A 19,710-nucleotide genomic window follows, 5' to 3' on the forward strand; every position below is an offset into this window, starting at 1 on the left:
ACAAATCATTGTACATAATTCGTTAGGTTCCTGCCCACCTGTTAAGTCTTGCCCTAAACGGGACATGTAAACAATTCAATGACAAACATTTCTAGAGAAGAGATTTTATTTCCATTCATAAAATATATCACTAAATAGCTGAAAAAAGTTACATATTATTTTAAAACATAGATTTAAAAAATCATATCAGCTTCTCCTTAGCAAAATGCTTTTGTGTTATCTATTTACAAGAACGTACTGTACCTCAGGTACACGATTTTCACTCAAGCCAGCCCAAGAAGGCCTTTGGATCTGGATAGATGCTCCAGGAAAAGTACTTATCAGCTCTTCCCGCCTTGTGCAAAGGATGATTTGTTTTTACAAAAGTCCCTTTGAAAACAAGAGTAAATACAGAGAGCTTCTAGAGAAAAGCCCAGCAAAGCAGCAGTTGAGATCATGCTTTCTTTTGGTGATGAAATTAATCCTGTTTTGGTAATCTATAGCCTGTTTAAGGAGGGGGTCAGAGGGAGGAAAGCCTTAAGACTCAACTGTTTCTATAGGAATCTTCATCATGAGCCTGTGGAGGCAGGAGCCCCGAGTCCACCTCTCTGCTGTAAGGTCGCCTGTTCTGGTAGACAGAAGGACGGTCTGAGACGTGGCCCTCCATGTTCTGATACATCTGAAGGTGGGGGAGAAGACAGAACACTGATTACCATCCAAGGAAGACAGACATGTCAAGGGCCTATGTTGCAGATTACTTGCTATTATGATACATAAGTCTTAGAGGACAATCTTAGAGGATGTTAATTGACAAACCAAATTCAGTTTACTAATGTAGAAATCAAGTCACCATCAAATAGCTGATTCCAGTATCATTTCTGCTCTTGCATATAAAGTCCAAATCCAGAAATCCAAAAGCTGAGCAGTAAAACCATAAAAAAGGGGCGCCTGGGTGGCTCAGTTGGTAAGCGTCTGCCTTCAGCTCAGGTCATGATCCCAGGGTCCTGGGATCGAGCATTGGGCTTCCTGCTTAGCGGGAAGCCTGCTTTTCCCTCTCTCACTCCCCCTGCTTGTATTCCTCTTTCACTGTCTCTGTCAAATAAATAAATAAAATCTTAAAAAAGCCAAACAAACCCATATAAGAGAAAGGCCACTAAAAATGATCTGTTCATTATGCAACTAATACATGTGATTCTTGAGTTTCACTTGGGAGGTCAGTAACTTTAAAATGTTTTTCCAAAATGAAAACAGCTCTACTTTCTGTCTGATTTTAAAGTTAACACACATTCATATAGATACCTTAAGCAATATAGGAAGATATATAGAAAAAAAACTAAAATTGTCAGAGGTAGTCCCCATGAGAGATGGCTTGCTGTGTATACACATTTTTGTGTTGGTAGGCTCAGAGTGTAGGCATTATTTCAGAACCTTATTTTGAATTTCTAAGATGTTGTTTGCAGGTTACAAATGTTACACATTTTCACTATTTACTAAATATGAGCACATTCATGTTTTTAATAGTAGCCTAGCATTCCATAGTATGGATGAACCATAACTGACCTTTCGATGGACTGTTTGTATAACATCAACTGAGAAGTGCACACTGGTCTGTCTCCAGGGTGAATGAGGGCAGTGGAACTGCCAGGTCAAGGGGAATGCACATTGGAATGGCGACGTACCTCGACAGGCTGCCTGGCAGAAACCATTACTTATTTCCACTCCTCTCCGCTGTGTCGGGGAACAATGCTGCTTTCTCCCAAGTCCTACGGCAGGGGTGTTAACTGTCGTCCTTTAACTGTTAACTGTTAACTCTAGCCCTTTGTCCAGGGAAGGTTTGATCTCCTGGCCTGCGTGTTTCATGATAAGCAAAGCCGAACATCTTTTTCTAGATGCGATGAACATTTGCACTTCATTGGGAATTGTCTGCTTCCCTCCTTTGCCCTTTTACATTGGGCCATCCAGGTTTTTCTTATTACTTATGAGAACTCTGTGATGTAGGGATCCTGGATTCTTATGTGAGTTGGACAGACTCCCTCCCTCTCCCTAGCCATCACTACTGTGTATTTGTTTGTGTTAGTTCATTTGGCAGTTATCGTGTTCACTGAATGGACCATTTCCTCCTCTTATTTTTTCTTTCTGGAAAACAAATGGACAAAAATCTCCTTTTAAACCTGGTCTTCACGATAACAGTCACCTCTATCCTTAAGGATGAACAGTAATGATACGTCGTTTTTGTAGAGCGGGCCTAGCAGTTGGTTATGACTTGTCGAACCAAATATTCATGTCCAGCACTGAATTTCGACCATCTAAGGAAGCCTGGGACAGAAATACCAGTAACACTTCAAATCCAACAGCTCCACACCTGAATCCATTATCTCTGATCCCTGATCCTTCTCTCCTTCCTGGATCGACAGTTTCACTTAGTGAACCGCCCTGACTCCGGTCCCAAGATCCAGGACTTTCAGAATCATCTTCTCAACCTCGCTGTACTCCCACAGCCAGAGACTGGGTGCTATTCTGGTGTGTCCCTGCTTTTAATGTCTTCCTGTCCATTGCTTTAAGAGATTTTTGTTTATGTTAAGTAATTAATTAGTTTTATTGATGTATAGATGAAACTCAGTGTTACACCAGTTTCAGGAGTACAATATAGTGACGCCGAAACATGTCTGTACATTACGCCGTGCGCCCCAAGAACGGCGCTCCCTTCTGCCAACATACAGCACTATGACAACCCCATTGACTGAATATTTTCTGTGCTTATTATTGCTTTTCATCCTGGTGACTTTCATTCCCTAACTGGACGCCTGTGTCTCCCACCCCCTCACTCCTTTAAGTGATTTTAAAATGAATTTTTTAATTGCACAAGTAATACATGTGTATATTCTCCTTACAAAGATTTTGAAATCCTAGCTTTTCAAGTACATCAATAGAAAGAGGTGCATAAAATTTTCTTACATTTTTTAAAATGGTGTCTCTATCCAAAGTATGTTCTTTTTATTCTGAATGTCATCTGTGCTTTCTCTTTTTTCCTAATTGTTCTCTTCATAGTGTGCGTTAGTGGTATATTTGTACACCGTATTAACATACAATATTAATATATACAGTGTAAACTAGATCCAGACTCCTGTGTTCAAATCCTCAGTCTGACACTTACACTGGGTTACCTTGGGCAAATGACCGAACTTCTCTGTATCTCAATTTACTGATCTGCAAAAGAGGTAATACTAGAACTTACTTTGTGAGATTGATGTGAGAATTAAATGTTCTTATGGGTAGTATATTAGTAGAGTGTATGGCAGACACTTAAAAAATGTTTGCCATTAAATCTTACTATTATTAGTTCAAAAAACAACTTCTGTGTTTCTTTATCATCACTATTGTTTTGGGGGCTACTCTCAGTTTAATTAATTCTGCCTGTAACTTTATTCTTTTATTTTTTTTAACATTAGTTATTTATTTTAGAGAGAGAGAGAGAGCACACACAAGCATGGGGGGGAGGAAGAGAGGGAGGTAGAGGGAGGGGAGAAGAATCTCAGGCAGACTCCATGCTCAGCATGGAGCCCAATGACGGGCTCCCTTCCAGGACCCCGAGACCACGTCCTGAGCTGAAACCAGGGGTCCGACACTTCACGGGCTGAGCCACTCAGGCGCCCCTCTATTAGTTCTTTTCTTCTGCTTTGTTCATTTTCTTCCCCTACTCCCTCCTCCTTATTCATTGTGGTTTTTTTTTTCCTTAGCTTCTAGAGTTGAAAGTTTAAGTCATTCATTTTCATTCTTTGTTTTCTAATGAATTTAGAGTTATAAATTTGGCTGGTTCCTACAGGTTCTAATAAGTAGGGACTATTTTTATGTCTTTTTCCTTCCTCCTTCACCTTCTTGTGAACCAAAGGCTTCTGTAAGAAGCATGAGTTTCAATTTCTCATGTAGGACACAGGGAGCTTTTCGGGTACGACTGGTGATTTCTCCTTTCACTGCACTGAGGTTAGTACATGTGATCTGTGTGATAACAGTCTCATTTATTTTGATATTCTCTCTTTTTAAAAAGACTTTATTTATTTATTTGACAGAGATCACAAGTAGGTAGAGAGACAGGCAGAGGGGGCGGGGGAAGCAGGCTCCCCGCTGAGCAGAGAGCCCCATCCGTGGCTCGATCCCAGGACCCTGAGATCATGACCTGAGCCAAAGGCAGAGGCTTAACCCACTGAGCCACCCAGGCACCCCTGATATTCTCTTTCTTAAGTGGACTTACTAATCTTGACATTTGGAGCTTTTTCTATTTCGATGAATGCTCTTTGTTTCTCTCTTCCCCACTTTGTGGTGTTGATCAGGTTTTCTATGGTCCTTTTTTCTTCTACCCTGAACCTGAGATTATAGATTATATTTCTGTTTTCACAGTGGTATACTTACATTTTTAACACCCATGTTATTCTTATGTGTATTTAACACTGTGACTCGTCCCACTGCGGAACTTCTGCATGAGCCCACCAGAACTCTCCCTACTCTCTGGAAAAACACTAGTCCTCATTCTTTCAACTTTCAAAGAGTTCTCTGTTGTGGGTCTTCCCAATTCAGTCCTAACTACTTTCATTGTCTCAGGGGTTTTCCACGGTTTCTGGTCCACAAAGATCTCCTTCTGGCTTTCAAAGGCGATTATGGCCTCACTTCTTTAAAAAAATATAATAAAAAAATATGTGTATGTATATATGTATCTTATTTTTTTAAGATTTTATATATTTATATGAGAGAGAGAGAGAAATTAAGAGAGAGAAAACACAGTGGAGGAGGGGCAGAGGGAGAAGCAGATTCCCTGCTGAGCAGGGAGCCTGACGTGGGGCTCCATTCCAGGACCCTGGGATCATGACCTAAGCTGAAGGCAGACGCTTAACCGACTGAGCCACCCAGGTGGCTCATTTTTAAAAAATATTTATATTATATTATTTTATATTTGTATATTTGTTTATGATATAGTATATATAAATACATTATATATTGATAATATATTTATATTCTACGTATATATTTCCTATGACTTGTGGGCATGGACATGAGAAGAGCGGTGATGTGAGTTCAGGCCCTTTCCGAAACAGGAGCTGTGCGTGTCCCTTCCTTCTGCACCTCCTCTCCCCACCGTCTAGTTCACCCCTCATCTTTACTCACCTCTGTTGCCACAGTCACCTCTTAACTGATCTTACTTCCTCTGTTAGGATTTTACTTTCTCAAATTTACTTTTATGCCTGCCTGCCCTCCTTCTTTCCAGAAATATTTGCTTAGCACTTTCCATCCGCTAAGCAATATGCCAGCCACTAGGTATGTAATGGCTGAACTAGGTATGTCATAGTGAACAAAGCGGATGTGACCTCTGATGTACCATCGTGCTGACAGGCACTCATTTATTTGATAACTGGTGAGTGTCGCCTGCCTACGGGACCGCATCAGGTGATGTGAAGACGAGCAGTGTGTCTGCTTGCCCTCATGAACCAAGTCTAGTGGTGGGAAAGACAGGCCCATAAAGCAAAATCTCACACACCATCACTGGAGTCTCACACACAGTTAAAGACAAAGTGTTAGGGGGACTCAGGAGAAGGACCCTGAAATCCGACTAGGGAAACTACAGGGGTCTTTGGAGAGGAGAGAATGCTCGATCTGGCTCTTTTTTTTTTTTTTAACTGAGGTATAATGGATATATAACTCTATATTAGTTTCAGGTGTATGATGTGATTCATGTATATACTGCAAAAACGATTACCACAATAAGCCTAACTAACATCAGTCACAGTCGTAGTGATCTGGGCCATCAAGACCAATACTGGAGCATCTGTCCATTCTAAAAACCCCTGTTGGTTCACCACTGTCTGAATAATGCCTTAGCACATTATTCAGTGATTTCCCTGCTCTAGCTCCATACCACTGGGGTTGGGTTATACCTAAAAGCATTAACCTGTGTTTTCTCAGTGAGCTTCTCTCCCCTTCTCACTTGTCCCCTGAGGGCCATTTTCCTTCCCTAGTCCATGAAGAAGCAAAAGCAGAGACTGTACAAAAAGCGTTCACATGCATACCAGGAAATATCACCTCAGGCCTGCTGGCAAGGCCTGTCTTCCCACCCAAGAGACTAGACATGGCTGTGCTTAGGACGTGTGAAGGGAAAAGCATTCCCTGAAGGAACCAGGGTTCACTCATAGTGGGCAGAGCTGCCTGGCATGGTTGTGTAGACTAGGCTTTGCTCAGAGGTGCCCAGCCGGTGGGGACTGAAATCCAATCTCGTCTCTGCTCCCCAGGCTTCTAGACTGGATCCCACTGCACCAGCCAGTACCAAGATGTTCCTCTTGGTGTATTCATCCCACCCAGAGGGGACACTATTAATCGAATTTCCCTGAAGAAGACAGAGCTTGCTATCCGTGGCTGATACTGGTAGGAAAAAGAACCTTCCATGACAGAGGGTCAGAGACAGAGAGGAAGAGAATGGTGGTGGGGGGAGGGAAGTTGGAGGGGTATCTCTGAGCTCAGACCCCCTCGGCTGAATCATCACCTGTGGAAAAGCTTGCCATTCAACAACCCTGATTCCCTGAACAGAGGGAAGGGCATTTGGACATCCTGTGGTAGGGGGGACATGAAAGGAGACTTGTACTCCAAGATAAGGGGTTCTGAACAAAGCCAAGGGGCTTCTGAGCAGTAGCAGAGCCCACGCCCTGGTCCACTACCTTTCCAGTCCTGTTTTTCTCCATATTCCCCCACCCACCCTATACTTTCAGCCACAACCATTTATCTTCCATTATACTTTCTCAACTTTGAACCTTTCTTATATTACTCATCTAGCCTGGAACACCCCCACTCACCCCCCACCTCCCAACAGCCAAAATACTACTCTTTCTTCACAGCTTGGTACAAATAACACCTCTGTGGAGCCACACCCAGCTGCCGGGCAAGGAGAAATTATTCGGTCCTCTCTGGAGCCCACTTCTGGTTTCTCTCTCTCACTCTTTTGGTTTATCTTATAGGGTCATTAACTGTGTCCAGGCGGTCTACTCGATAGCCTTGAGGTTTTCCATCTCCCCCGACCTTGTTGGCCTAATTCCCTCACAATAATTTAGTTTCCAAATGTGATTTTTTAAAACAGCCTACCAGGAGGAAGGGACATGACCCACCCACCCAGGTCTCTGGAGAGACTACAGAATTGAAAATGGGCTCTTAATAATTTAGAAAAAGAGAACAGACAATCCATTTAAGCAGTCAGGTTCCTATGTGACAAACATTTACTGATTAACTACTAAGGGCCTGCTATGTGCTAATAGATCTTTTCACATACATCCTACTCCTTACAACTTCCTAAAGCAAGATTTATTAATTCTATGTTTCAGATAAGGAAATAGAGATTATGTCACTTAATCGAGGCCTATAAGATGTAAATGATGGAGCCACAATTTGAACCTGGGTATTGGAGGTTCGAGGTCTGTCCTTTGTCCACTTCCTCTAGGGAATGGCTTTGTTCACTATGCTGGATTGTAATACTGAGGGGAAGAGTGAGCAAAGTGATTCCAAGTTCCCAAAGCCCGAGGATCACCTATCTCTGCAACCCATTTTATAGGTGCGAAAACCGAGGCCAAGAGAAGTAAAATGATTTGTCGTAAGTCATACAGCGATGAGGAGCTAGAGTGCTAGAGCTGGGATTAGACTCTCGTGATTCCAGGTCAATATTTTTTCCACTCTGCTGTATTATATGTCTGGGTTGTATGGATTATTCCATACTAAAGCTTCGTGTTGAATTAGGAAAGGTCAGTGGTGATCAGGGATTAAGTTTTGTTTAGTTGTCTAGTCCTATGCATTAATTAAATACTTAAAAGCATTCAATTTCTTAATCAATAGGCTGACAACGTTAGGGAAAGCTTTTTCCCCCCGCTTACCAATAAATATATCTCACCCCACACAACTTTCAGAGGGCAACCAAGACAAACTATGCTGAGAAAGACAACGTGATACTTTGATTCTTAGGAAATGAGTGCGTGTTCTGAGTTACTGCTCTCCTTTCTAACAACGCTTTGTAAAGTACTATGAAGCTACGTACGGCTTCTTCTGCATCCGCCAGCTGACATCCTAAAAATGAAGTCAGGTTGGGGAAGGATGGCCGTTTCCTTGAGTCGAAAGCCCAGCAGGATTGCATTATAAAGTATCTGTAAAACCAAGAGAAGGTGGAGTAAACTGAGAAAATCCGAAAGAAGAAAAGCTGATCATTTCCCGCCATTTCTTGCTGGAGCTACTCATCATCTGTGGCCTGTTTGTTTTGTGGCAAGTACTCTACTTGACTTTGAACTCCCACCAGGAAGGGCAAATTAGGTGACGGACAGAAATGCATTCTGTGGACCAGAAATCAGGAGATGGAGTCTTAGCACCCTGAGGGACCCCTTCCAGCAAAAGAACTGAAGCCTCTAATTCACAGTATCTTCAGTTTTGTTCAGAAATCCCCAAAACAAAAAGGAAGCATTTCCTTTTCTTTCTTTTTCTTTTTAAAAAAGAGGAATCATGGATTTTGCATTAAGGAGTTTTACTTTCTTTGACATGCATTTGGAACTAGAGAGACTGTAAATTCCTGATTTCAGCCACGGTGCAGTCTGATTTGAACTTACATTTCTTCTGTAGCGTAAAAGGGCTGATCCATCTTAAATCCACTTTGAATGAGTTTGTAGAAGTTAGCGTCAACCGGAATACCAGGGTAAGGATTGACACCTGGGGGAAAAGTGAGGGAGGATACACCATTTCTTTTGGTTAGTCATTCAGTGAACGAGCAGGTACCGAGAGCGCCCATGGGCCGGATGCTGCTTGGTGCGAAGCTGTAAGTGGAGAAAGTCACGGCTCCTGCTCTCACACGCAGGTACAGGCTGGGGGGCGGGGCAAAGACACCACAATAAGACATGAAGTGGCACATATATAACAGATGACAAGGTGGCACGTCAAGAATGCTTTATTTTTTTTAATTTTTATTTATTTTTAAAAGATTTTTAAAAATTTATTTAACACACAGAGATCACAAGTAGGCAGAGAGGCAGGCAGAGAGAGAGGGGGAAGCAGGCTCCCTGCTGAGCAGAGAGCCTAATGTGGGGCTCAATCCCAGGACCCTGAGATCATGACCTGAGCCGAAGGCAGAGGCTTCACTGACTGAGCCACCCAGGCACCCTTCATGCATGCTTTAATATAAGAACAGGGATAAGGTGTGGAGGGGGCGGGGATGGCGGCCACGGGCAAAACTTACCAAGTGAGAATATCTCCCAGAGTAATATTCCATACGACCAGACGTCACTCTTTATGGTGTAGATCCCTTGGAATAAGCTCTCGGGAGCCATCCACTTTACAGGCAGACGAGCCTGTGCAGAGTCCAGGAGGAGATCAGTGGTGAACAGATTGAACGGTGAAGGGGATTTCTTTTCTCTTACTAGCTAGATGATAAAATTTCTTCGCTTCCTAAAGTCACTCTCAATACTTAATGGAGAAAATCATATTCCTCAAATGGAAGTTTTTCACTTTCAAATCAACATCCTAACATAGTAGCCTGACAAAAAAGAAAAGAAAACAAAACAAAAAAGCCCAAACAAAAAACCCCAACGCAGTATCTTTCATTTTTTTTTTTTTTTTGAGAGAGAGAGAGAGAGAGAGCACCTGCATGCAAGTGTCGGGGGGAGGGGGCAGCGAGAGAGGGAGAATCTTTTTTTTTTTTTTTTTACTATTTGAAATCATTCTGTTTCAAATTGGTCCTGACAATGAAGATTTATAGGGCAATTAGTTTTGTTTTGTTTTAAAGATTTTATTTATTTATTTGACACACAGAGATCACAAGGAGGCAGAGAGGCAGGCAGAGAGAGAGGGGGAAGCAGACTCCCTGCTGAGCAGAGAGCTCGATGCAGGTCTCCATCCCAGGACCCTGAGATCATGACCTGAGCCAAAGGCAGAGGCTTAACCCTCTGAGCCACCCAGGCACCCTGGGAGAGGGAGAATATTAAGCAGGCTCCACACTCAGCTCAGAGCCTGACATTCTCAGCACAGGCTCCATCTCATGACCCCAAGATCATGACCTGAGCTGAAATCAAGAGTCATGTGACTCTGAACCAACCCACTGAGCCACCCAGGTGCCGCACAGCTGGCCACTGCTTTAAAGCTCATCCAGAACAAAGGATGGTGATTGGAATGGGTAAGTTTAACAGCAGATAATTCCCATTAGGGAGTAACCAGTCCTTTGCCCAGAGGTAAGGATATATTGGTGAATTGGCGGAATATTTTGTTAAAGCATTTCTTGGAAGAACTTTAATGGAAATGCCAGCTACAAGAATGTGGTGAGGGGAGCATATGTCATCACTTCCAGAAATGACACCAGGCTGGCTTCTGTGGCTTTAGTAATTTCCAGTAGCACGAAAGGCAGGTTTAGAGTCAGTACAGTCGGGTTAGCATCAAGACACAGAGGCAGCTAGGTTACTGGGACACAGCTTTTCGTAGTATTTTTTTTTTTCGTGAAGTAAGGAGCCCTTCACTGTGCTCGTTTAATCTGCCAAGTAAAATCAGAGCTGCAAGGGCACCTGGCTGCCTCAGTCAGTACAGCATGTGACCTTGGATCTCAGGGTCGTGAGTTCCAGCCCCACAGTGGGTGTAGAGATTACTTAGGGAAATTAAAAAAAAAAAAAAAATCAAAGCTCAAGAAAGAAACCCTATTTAAATCCTACACAAACCGATGAGCTGATAGAATCATACAGGCTTGTCTGGTTAATTTAATTAATTAAAAGACTTAATTGAGGTGCCAAATGGAAGTCACCTTCCCACATAAAAGACCACCAGCTAGTAAGGTAAAGACCGCACAGTCGCCCACGAGCTTTAATCATCTTTATGACTTCAGCTACAACAAGGGAGATATGGATCTAAAATCAGCTGAGATGGCTATTTGATTCTAATGGAAATAGTGTTTGATTTGATTTTTAACATTTATTGGCTGTTTACCCAGACAGGTGCTTTCATGTTGGTTTTATTGGTTTATTCCCACAACGCCAATGTGGTAAGCAGATAATTGTCATGGGAAATGCTGCACCTGTCACAGTGGTTATGCACAGGCTTGGGGCTCAGACCATTCACGCTCTAGTCCATGTGCTGTGTAACCAGGGGCAAATTATGTTCTGTGCCTCGGTTTCCCAGCCCACAAGTAGGCACTGTGAGGACTAAATGTTTGAATGTACGTAAAGCGCTAAGAAAAGTACCTAGCACCTGGTAAGCACCAAGTCACTATTATTTCACAAGTGGGGACTATAAAGCACAGGGAAATTCCAAAAAAAGGGGCTTAACTCTAGGTGTTGGGATTCTTACAAGCCACTCTTTCCAGTACACAATTTTATCATCTAGTATTTCTAATAGTTCTTAAATAACACGTCTGTCCCTAGTTGGGTTTTTGTTTTGCTTTGTTTTTTTTAACAAGTAGATTTGGTCAAATTTTATATCTTCCTGTGTGACAGTAATACGATGCTAAATATTCATTAGCTCATATCTAATTTAAATATTGTGTCCTTTTAAAATTTACATTTAATATTTAATTGATATGTTTTACTTTAAAAAATGCTTTATTGTAGCGACTGCCAAATTCCTGTAATTGGAAACATGACTCTAGTCGCTTTATAGCTAATGGAACTGAAGTAAGTTCAAGTAATGAATTTTTTTTTAAGTGTGGCTTGTACTCCAAGGTCCCTAATTGGTCTGTTCTGACTAGTCCAAGGACAGATGTGATGCTATTTTGCTCAGCTTTAATTGTAACTGGAATATTCCTTGAAGCCACAGAAAAAGCTTTTAGGGGCACCTGGGTGGCTCAGTGGGTTAAAGCCTCTGCCTTCAGCTCAGGTCATGATCTCAGGGTCCTGGGATCGAGCCCTGCATCTGGCTCTCTGCTCAGTGGGGAGCCTGCTTCCCTTCCTCTCTCCCTCTGCCTGCCTCTCTGCCTATGTGTGATCTCTGTCTGTCAAATAAATTAAAAAAAAAAATCTTAAAAAAAAAGAAAAAGCTTTTAAATGTAAGAAAGCTGACTGCAGGGAGGAAGCTTTTTGATGTTGCCATCAAGCAAACCCTCGCTACACTGAGTGCCAGTGTCTACCGTCCCAATGACAAAACACAAAATAACAGTATAAAAACGTGTGAGAGATAGTGGCCTCACGTTGCCCCTGATAACATAGTTGGAGTCACTCATAATGTCCCGGGCTAGTCCGAAATCACAGATCTTCACCACCTTCCCGTGGGTCACGAGCACGTTCCTGGCTGCCAGGTCTCTGTGAACACACTGCAAAGAATGAAATTGGCGTGTTATTTACTCTGAGGAGATCATCACAGAGGGCAATTTTGCTTCCAGTTTCAAGTTCAGCAGGAGTTACAGATGACAGGAAAGTGTGGTTCCTCGAGGTGTCTTATCTTTACTGGGCCACCGGCCGTCCTCACACGGGACCTGCAGCACACAGAGTGAACGCAGATGGCCCACTTCTTCAGCAGTTGTGCATACAGTCACTTGTGCTACTTATGGAACATTCCCGGAGGCCAAGGAGGTAGGTTCTTAGAAAGGAGATCAAACCTGGCTGGGTGTTGTGTCTTCCTATAAATAAAAGACACAATACCGGGGTCCAGTGTTGAGCTCCCTCCCAAAGGGATTTTCCAAGGCCATTGTCCAGCACTCTTACTGAGGGGTGGAGAAAAACTATCTCCTTTCTGACTGGAAAACAGCTTTGGCAATGAGAGTATGACCAAAGAATATATTTGGGAAAAAAAAATGAAAAATAAGTTTGGGAAGGTTGACTCAAGTGGAATTAGGAGACTCTGAGTGGACAGAGGACATGACATGAAGCCAAGTGGTCTGACAAGAGAATTAACCCTAAGAAGGAAGATATTCAAAGGAACAGAGCACTAGGAGCTAAAGGCCCAAAGGGCTCTCTTCAATCTTGAAAAAATAAAAGCAAAAACCGGGCAGACTAAAATCCCCCTAGCTCTCCTTCCTCCTTCTCCAGTTTTCTGAGAGTGTTGTCCACTGCCTGTAGACTCCATTCACGCTTCACCCACGTTCCTACCAGCCCCCCACACCTGGCCTTCATCCTCCCAGATGTCTGCCCCAGCTGCCTGGGCTAGGCCCCGCAGTGACGCGCATGGCAACCAAACCGATTGAGATTGGATTTGGCATCCTGGTGGCACCTGGTACTATGGGCCGGGCCCCCCTCCTTCACATCCCTCCTTCTGTGAATTTAGCACATCACTGGCCCCCTGTTTTCTTCCTACTGACTAATGGAACCTGTTTCTTTCTGCAGCTCCAGGAAAGCCTGCTCTCATTCCCTGGGGCAGCACCCTCTCGGTCTACACCTTCCCAAGTCCCTTCGTCCAAACCAAGAGACGCAACTACCATCACCCAACCTCTGTTCCTGACCCAAACATTTCTCCTGAGCTTTAGATAAGAATATTTTCTGGACGAGGCCCTACTCTGTTGCCCAAGGAACCACATGTCACACATTTAACTCGTGACCTTCCTTAACAGACTTCCTCCTGATTTTGTGTTCCCTGCCCTATCCCATGTTCCCTGCCAGTTTTCCTTTTCCTCAGAAATCTCTCTAGCCGAAGCATGAGCTGCTTCCCCAAGCCTTTTCTGCACCGCTCCCCCTCCTGGTTCTGATGGGTCTGTGCCTTCCCTGGGTTCCCAGAGCCCAGAGTGTTTTTACTTGAACACGAATATTTACCACACTACAGGGTCATCTTTGATTTGCCCGTCTGCTTATCTCCTTCTCCCCTGTCAGTGATAAGCTCTGACTCTATCTCAGCACCTAGCCGGACTTGGCACTAGTCAGTATGGTGGATGGAGTCATGGCAGCTACAGGGAAAGCAAGGAGCAACCAGAGAAGTAGGGAGAAAAGACAACCAGGAGACAGTGACATCATGGTGCAGGGGGTAGGGCCTAAAGGGAAAATAAGGGGGGAGCGTCTCAGAAACTGGATATTCCTCAAAAAAATTCTTATTATAACAAGCCCAGAGAGGAAAAACACAGGGCCCTTGACCTTAGGTTGTGAGTAATTTGCCTATTTACTTCACGACAGGCAGGAAATCAGGCCAGACTATCGAGGTCGAGGCCCTCCAAGGTCTATAAAGACACGCAACCACTACTGTAGTCAAGGAGGTGAATGATAAACGAACTATAGATACACTTGAGAAAAGAGGAAGCCAACAGCAGGCAGGGAAGATGAGGAGAAGAATGTGCCTCAGACAGGTGAATGGATAAAGAAGATGTGGTATATACCTACACCAGAGTAGCACTCAGCCATCAAAAACATGAAATCTTGCCATTTGCAAAGACGTGGACGGAACTAGAGGGTATAATGCTAAGTGAAGTGAGTCAATCAGAGAAAGACATTTATCATATGATCTCACTCATATGTGAATTTTAGAAACAAAACAGAGGATCATAGGGGAAGGGAGGAAAAAATAAAATAAGACAAAACCAGAGAGGGAGACAAACCATAAGAGACTCTTAACTATAGGAAACAAACTGAGGGTTGCTGGAGGGCAGGGGGTGGGAGGATGAAATAACTGGGTGACAGGCATTGGGAGGGCACGTGATGTAATGAGCACTCGGTATTAGATGCAACTGATGAATCACTGACCTCTACCTCTGAAACCGGTGATACATTATATGTTAATTAACTGAATTTAAAAAAAGAATGTGCCTCAGAGATGAGGGGTGGGAAAATATTATGAGGCAGGAATTTTTTTTTTAACCTGTGAGCAAGGATGCTCATATTTGGAAAAAGAAAAGCAAAGAAGGTAACATACACTTTCAACATCCGTGAGGGAGAAAAAAAAAATCCTTGAGATTCTAACTGGAGTTGTGTTAAACATACAGATTAACTTGGACAGAATTGGCTTTTCTAATAAACCCCGAATTTCTCATACATGAACATGGTAGAGCTCATTTATTCAGGCCTCCTTTTTGGCATTTAATAATGTTTCATTTGGGTCTGGTATATTTCTTCTGTTTACCTCAAGATGGTTCACAGGTTTGATTGCTATTGTGAACATCACTTTTTTCTATTCTTCAAAACTGTTGATTCATTTCATGTTAATTTTTTTAAGTTGAGATATACCTAACCTATGACAATATATTACAGAAAGTAATTTTTTATTTTTATTTTTTAAAAAAGATTTTATTTATTTACTTGACAAAGTGAGAGATTACAAGTAGGCGGAGAGGCAGGCAGAGAGAGAGAGGAGGAAGCAGGCTCCCTGCTGAGCAGAGAGCCTGATGCAAGACTCGATCCCAGGACCCTGGGATCATGACCTGAGCTGAAGGCAGAGGCTTTAACTCACTGAGCCACCCAGGCACCCCAAAAGTATTTTTTTAAAGAAAAAAAAATACCGCTGAAATGATTCTCTCCAAATTCAGGACGGAGGAGGAGGGAGGAGGCAAAGGGAGGGACATGGAGAAAAGAGGGAGAAAGAGAAGCAAAGATTCAAAGGGAAAAGAAGAGGGAAGAGTTTGGGGAATACTCAGAAGGTAACAGAACATGAGACGGTGTGGACAGAAAGCAGCCAGAGGAATGCTCACAGGTAAGAGACCCTTGAAATATCCCAAAACAGGGCTGAGAGACAATGATAGAAAGAAGGCAAAATTGAGGTAGAAACCATGGTTTGAGGCAGGCTGCACGGCCCTCCCATCATAGCAGTTCGGGTCTGGTATTAGCGTGGGAAGCAAGGGAAGGTAGCAGGTGCACCAGGATCCCAGCACACTGTGTTTGAAGCCCCGCTTATCCAGGGTTAAATGCCCACACACAGGACACAGCTTAGACAACCTGGACTGACTGCCCAAGGAAGGACTGACGCTGTAGACCTCGCTTTGACTTCCTATCTGGAAGTCTCAGGGGACTCTGGACCTCCTGGGAAAGCTGAAGTAAGGGATCTCGGGCGTTCCCCCTAAAATTCACCCAGAGCTGCTATAATGAACATTCTAGGTGGTTCCAACAGTGAAGAGGGTGGTGGTGGATGGCGGGGGATACAGACTGTAAGGGATACAAGTTGAAATAAGAAAAAGGAAAGCACATCCCATTTCCAAAATTATCTCGTTGTTGCTGTTTAGTTTCTCCTTCAAAAGGGGCTTACCGACTTAAATTCCAGAAATTCCATTCCTTTGGCAACTTGATATGCAAAGCAAAGAAGGTCCTCAAATGTCAGCACGTTCAAGTCTTCTTCTTCCTCCAGCCTTTTTTGGTTTTCATATTCAATTTCATCTGTCAAACAAAACTGGTCCTCATGCTTGCCCCAAGTTTAAGAAGTTGCCCCATTACATCTCCATGGGGACGTTATCAAAGCCACAATGAGGAGGAGTGCCCAGACTACAAAGGAAGCTCCCACCGCATTTTCCCAGTAGCACTGGGGCTAACCTGTTCACGCTAAACCTGTGGGGCCTCTGAAGGGTCAGCCAAAAATTTCTTTTGGTTAGAAGGGTAACCTGTCCAGCTGCTTTTGTATAGACAGCCCCCTGATCAGTCAGGAGCTTCTGATCCTCCTCTTTTGTGCAAGGTAGTTTTGTCACGTGGGAAAGAATTAACATTGCGCCACCACATTTCACAAACGGCACTGGGCACTTACTATACTTAAAATATATTTAATCCTTCCAATGGTACTATGACGAAAGTACTATTAGGCCCATTTTACAGATGACAAAACTGTGGCTCAGATGATTACACAAATTGTCCAAAATCTTCCAGCCAGAAAGTGAAGGAACTCAAGGTTAACCCAACTTCCGTCTGATTCTAGAACTCATCTTTTTTCCACATGTCAGTAATCGGTGGCTCTAATTAATGTATTATTTTAAAAAGAACAACCTGACCAAATAATATAGCTCTCTGTGTTTATTAGTTGCACGCTGACATCAAACCCACAATATATAAACTGTTGGCTTTTCACTACCTTTAAAGCAAATATACATTAATAAAGCCTACAGGTGACATTAGCAAATAAAAGCATGCTTTGCATTGACACTTTTTAAAAACTAACCGAATTCCCATGCCTGTTTCTATTTTAAGATGTTACTAGTTAGAATAAAATATTACCTTCAGATTGGAATGAATTCCCATTGAATCCTGAGATATGATCCGAGTCCTGGTGTAACTGAACTTCTCTCGAACCAGGCATACTATTAAAAAAAAATTATTTTGTTATTTATGTTCTTTTTCTAAATAGACATTTTATTTAAAAAAAAAAAACACAATTTAGGGGCGCCTGGGTGGCTCAGTGGGTTAAAGCCTCTGCCTTCGGCTCGGGTCATGATTCCAGGGTCCTGGGATCGAGCCCCACATCGGGCTCTCTGCTCAGCAGGGAGTCGGCTTCCTCCTCTCTCTCTGCCTGCCTCTCTGCCTACTTGTGATTTCTGTCTGTCAAATAAATAAATAAAATCTTAAAAAAAAAACAATTTATCAAAAAAATTGAATTCTAGTTATAAATGGGCTTTTAGATTAGAAGCACACCATCCACTTTTCCATTTTTTTGTGGGTATGGACATTAAAAACGTGTGGAATCGAGCTTGCCAAGTCTAATGAGAGGAGTGATCCCATTATCTGTACAGGGTCCCAGAGTTCAAACAGGACCTCACTCTGTCCTTGCCACAACTCGACAAGCTGGGTATGAGAGTCACATTTTATAAAAGACTTGGTGAGATAAAGGTTTGCTGAAATCATGAAGCTAACAAGATATACAATTAGGACTCAAACACCTCTTCTGTTTCTAAAAGCCCACTTTCCCTATGAAAGTTCCTATAATACAGATCTTCTTATAAAGACCTGTGTGGTGTTGTTTGTTTTAATATTTTATTTGTTTATTTGACAAAGAGAGACACAGTGAGAGAGGGAAGACAAGCAGGGGCCGAGGGAAAAGGAGAAGCAGGCTTCCCGCTGAGCAGGGAGCCCAGTGTGGGGCTCAATCCCAGGACCCTGGGATCATGACCTGAGCCGAAGGCAGACACTTAATGACTAAGCCACCCAGGTGCTCCAAGACCTGTGTTTTACCATCCCTCTTTTCTCAGGTTGGTCTTTGTAAATAAAGCACATTTCCTTTTCCCATGAAATTAATTAACAGTGATTACAAAACTCTCTTTTGTGGTGAATAACATAAAATCCTTCACTGAGGAATTCTGTGTGCATTATATACAGACAATGATTTCATTTATTCCAGCATACAAATTCACCCCGACTTATAATTTCCCCTATCTCTGGCAAATGGCTTTATGCTTGCAGACCACAAATATTCCTAAGTCGCTTCAGTGTCGTTAATACCCCAGTGACTAAAATGAATCAAAGACCCTGTTGACCAGCATTAGCTGTTGCTAACCATGGAATGCTGATCTCACCATCTGACTCATTAAGAGACTCTATTCTAGAATACAGATGACACTGCAGAATTTTCTCAGTTTTAAAGCACGAACTGAGAAGTGTGAAAGACAAGACCGGTGTGACAGGCATGAATTGGTTTCGGGCAACTACACAAAGATGTCCATCGGGATCTCCAAGGGGTCTCCTGGCTTTAAGATGTAATATCTCTGTCTTAAAAGACTCAGTGTCTTAAGAGGCCAAAGTTCTATGCTGAAACCTACACACCAGGAAAAGGGAGAGCTTTCACGTGTGTGGAGGAAATAGGATGACACTGTGGATTGAGGAACATAGAGATAAACTGACATTGACAGAACATAGAGACAAATGTTACCGCTACTCAGTTTCGTCCCCATCACATTATGTCAATTAATCCATTCTGATTTTTGAAGACCCAATGTGTGAGTTCAGAGCTCTTTTGCACCAACCTCCCAAGACCTGCACTACTCTCTGTGAATATGTCATGGGAAAGTTTTTCATCCAGGAGAGCTGAAGGACTGAAGAATATACTCTTCCCAAAACTGAATATGTGGCCAGAGTGTGATTCAGGCACAGATGGATGGAGACAGCTACAGCCCTTGTACCACAGGAAAGCGAAAGTCTCGTTGTTCCAGATCAGCAGAGAAGCTAGAGCGAAGACAAGTGACCTTTCTAGATCTTAGAGCCCATAGACCACACGAGGTTGGACTCTGGCCTTCAGAGACTGCCCAGTGCGGGATGTTTAACCATCACACTGGGGCTGTGTTCTGTGACATATCATGGTGAAACCCTGACCCACTTCTCTTACCTGGAATTTGGGTGTGATTGGAAAGTGGGGTAAAAACTGAAATTGTGTTCCTTGAAAATCTCCGTCCATGTCCTGTGGAATTTTTCTCTTTTATTTCTTAGATAGTTGAGAAGATCACCATAGCAACAATATTCAAAAATCAAGTAAATTGGTCCTGAAATAGAATTTTCATCATAGGTATACAAATTCCAAATATTTCTTTCAGATGTCTGTGTGGCAGACAGCATCACCTAGGAAAGCCTACTGCTCCCTGACTTGGGGAGAGTACAACTTTTTCTGAGTTTATCTCTTATACTTTAAACTCAATTTTGGCTTTTGGCTCTAACTCCTTTGGAAAGCGGTATCTTCCTGCCTTTCATGTGGGCCCTTGCTGTCCATCGCCTCACCAATAACCAGTGGCCACTTGGATTCTCCAGTTTGCAACTGGAGATGATATGCCAGCAGCGTGGTGAGCACTTGGCAAATCTACGCGGATCTGTTGTTCGCCTGAGGAGGGAGATACAGGTCACGGGTATCCTCCTAGATCCGTCCGCTCTTGTTCTCTTTTGT

At 43.0% G+C, this 19,710-nt stretch overlaps 1 protein-coding gene across 4 annotated transcripts in view; it reads right to left on the bottom strand.

Annotated features, from left to right (window-relative positions):
* Positions 1-88: 88 nt before the first annotated feature.
* FLT3 (fms related receptor tyrosine kinase 3) overlaps positions 89-19,710 on the bottom strand; it is a 73,955-nt gene continuing 54,333 nt past the window's right edge. For 2 of the 4 annotated variants that reach the window (XM_047723012.1, XM_047723013.1), the window contains exons 17-24: positions 19,162-19,315; positions 17,064-17,146; positions 16,111-16,238; positions 12,146-12,268; positions 9,221-9,332; positions 8,598-8,697; positions 8,039-8,144; positions 89-658 (exon numbers count right to left, since the gene is read on the bottom strand). In XM_047723012.1, the coding sequence (XP_047578968.1) occupies positions 524-658; positions 8,039-8,144; positions 8,598-8,697; positions 9,221-9,332; positions 12,146-12,268; positions 16,111-16,238; positions 17,064-17,146; positions 19,162-19,315 (941 nt within the window). In that variant the 3' untranslated portion in view covers positions 89-523. The remainder of the gene's footprint in view (positions 659-8,038; positions 8,145-8,597; positions 8,698-9,220; positions 9,333-12,145; positions 12,269-16,110; positions 16,239-17,063; positions 17,147-19,161; positions 19,316-19,710) is intronic. The other 2 variants (XM_047723015.1, XM_047723014.1) reach the window with 2 other exon arrangements.

The sequence above is a fragment of the Lutra lutra genome, chromosome 3, assembly GCF_902655055.1.
Source record: "Lutra lutra chromosome 3, mLutLut1.2, whole genome shotgun sequence".
Taxonomy (NCBI): domain Eukaryota; kingdom Metazoa; phylum Chordata; class Mammalia; order Carnivora; family Mustelidae; genus Lutra; species Lutra lutra.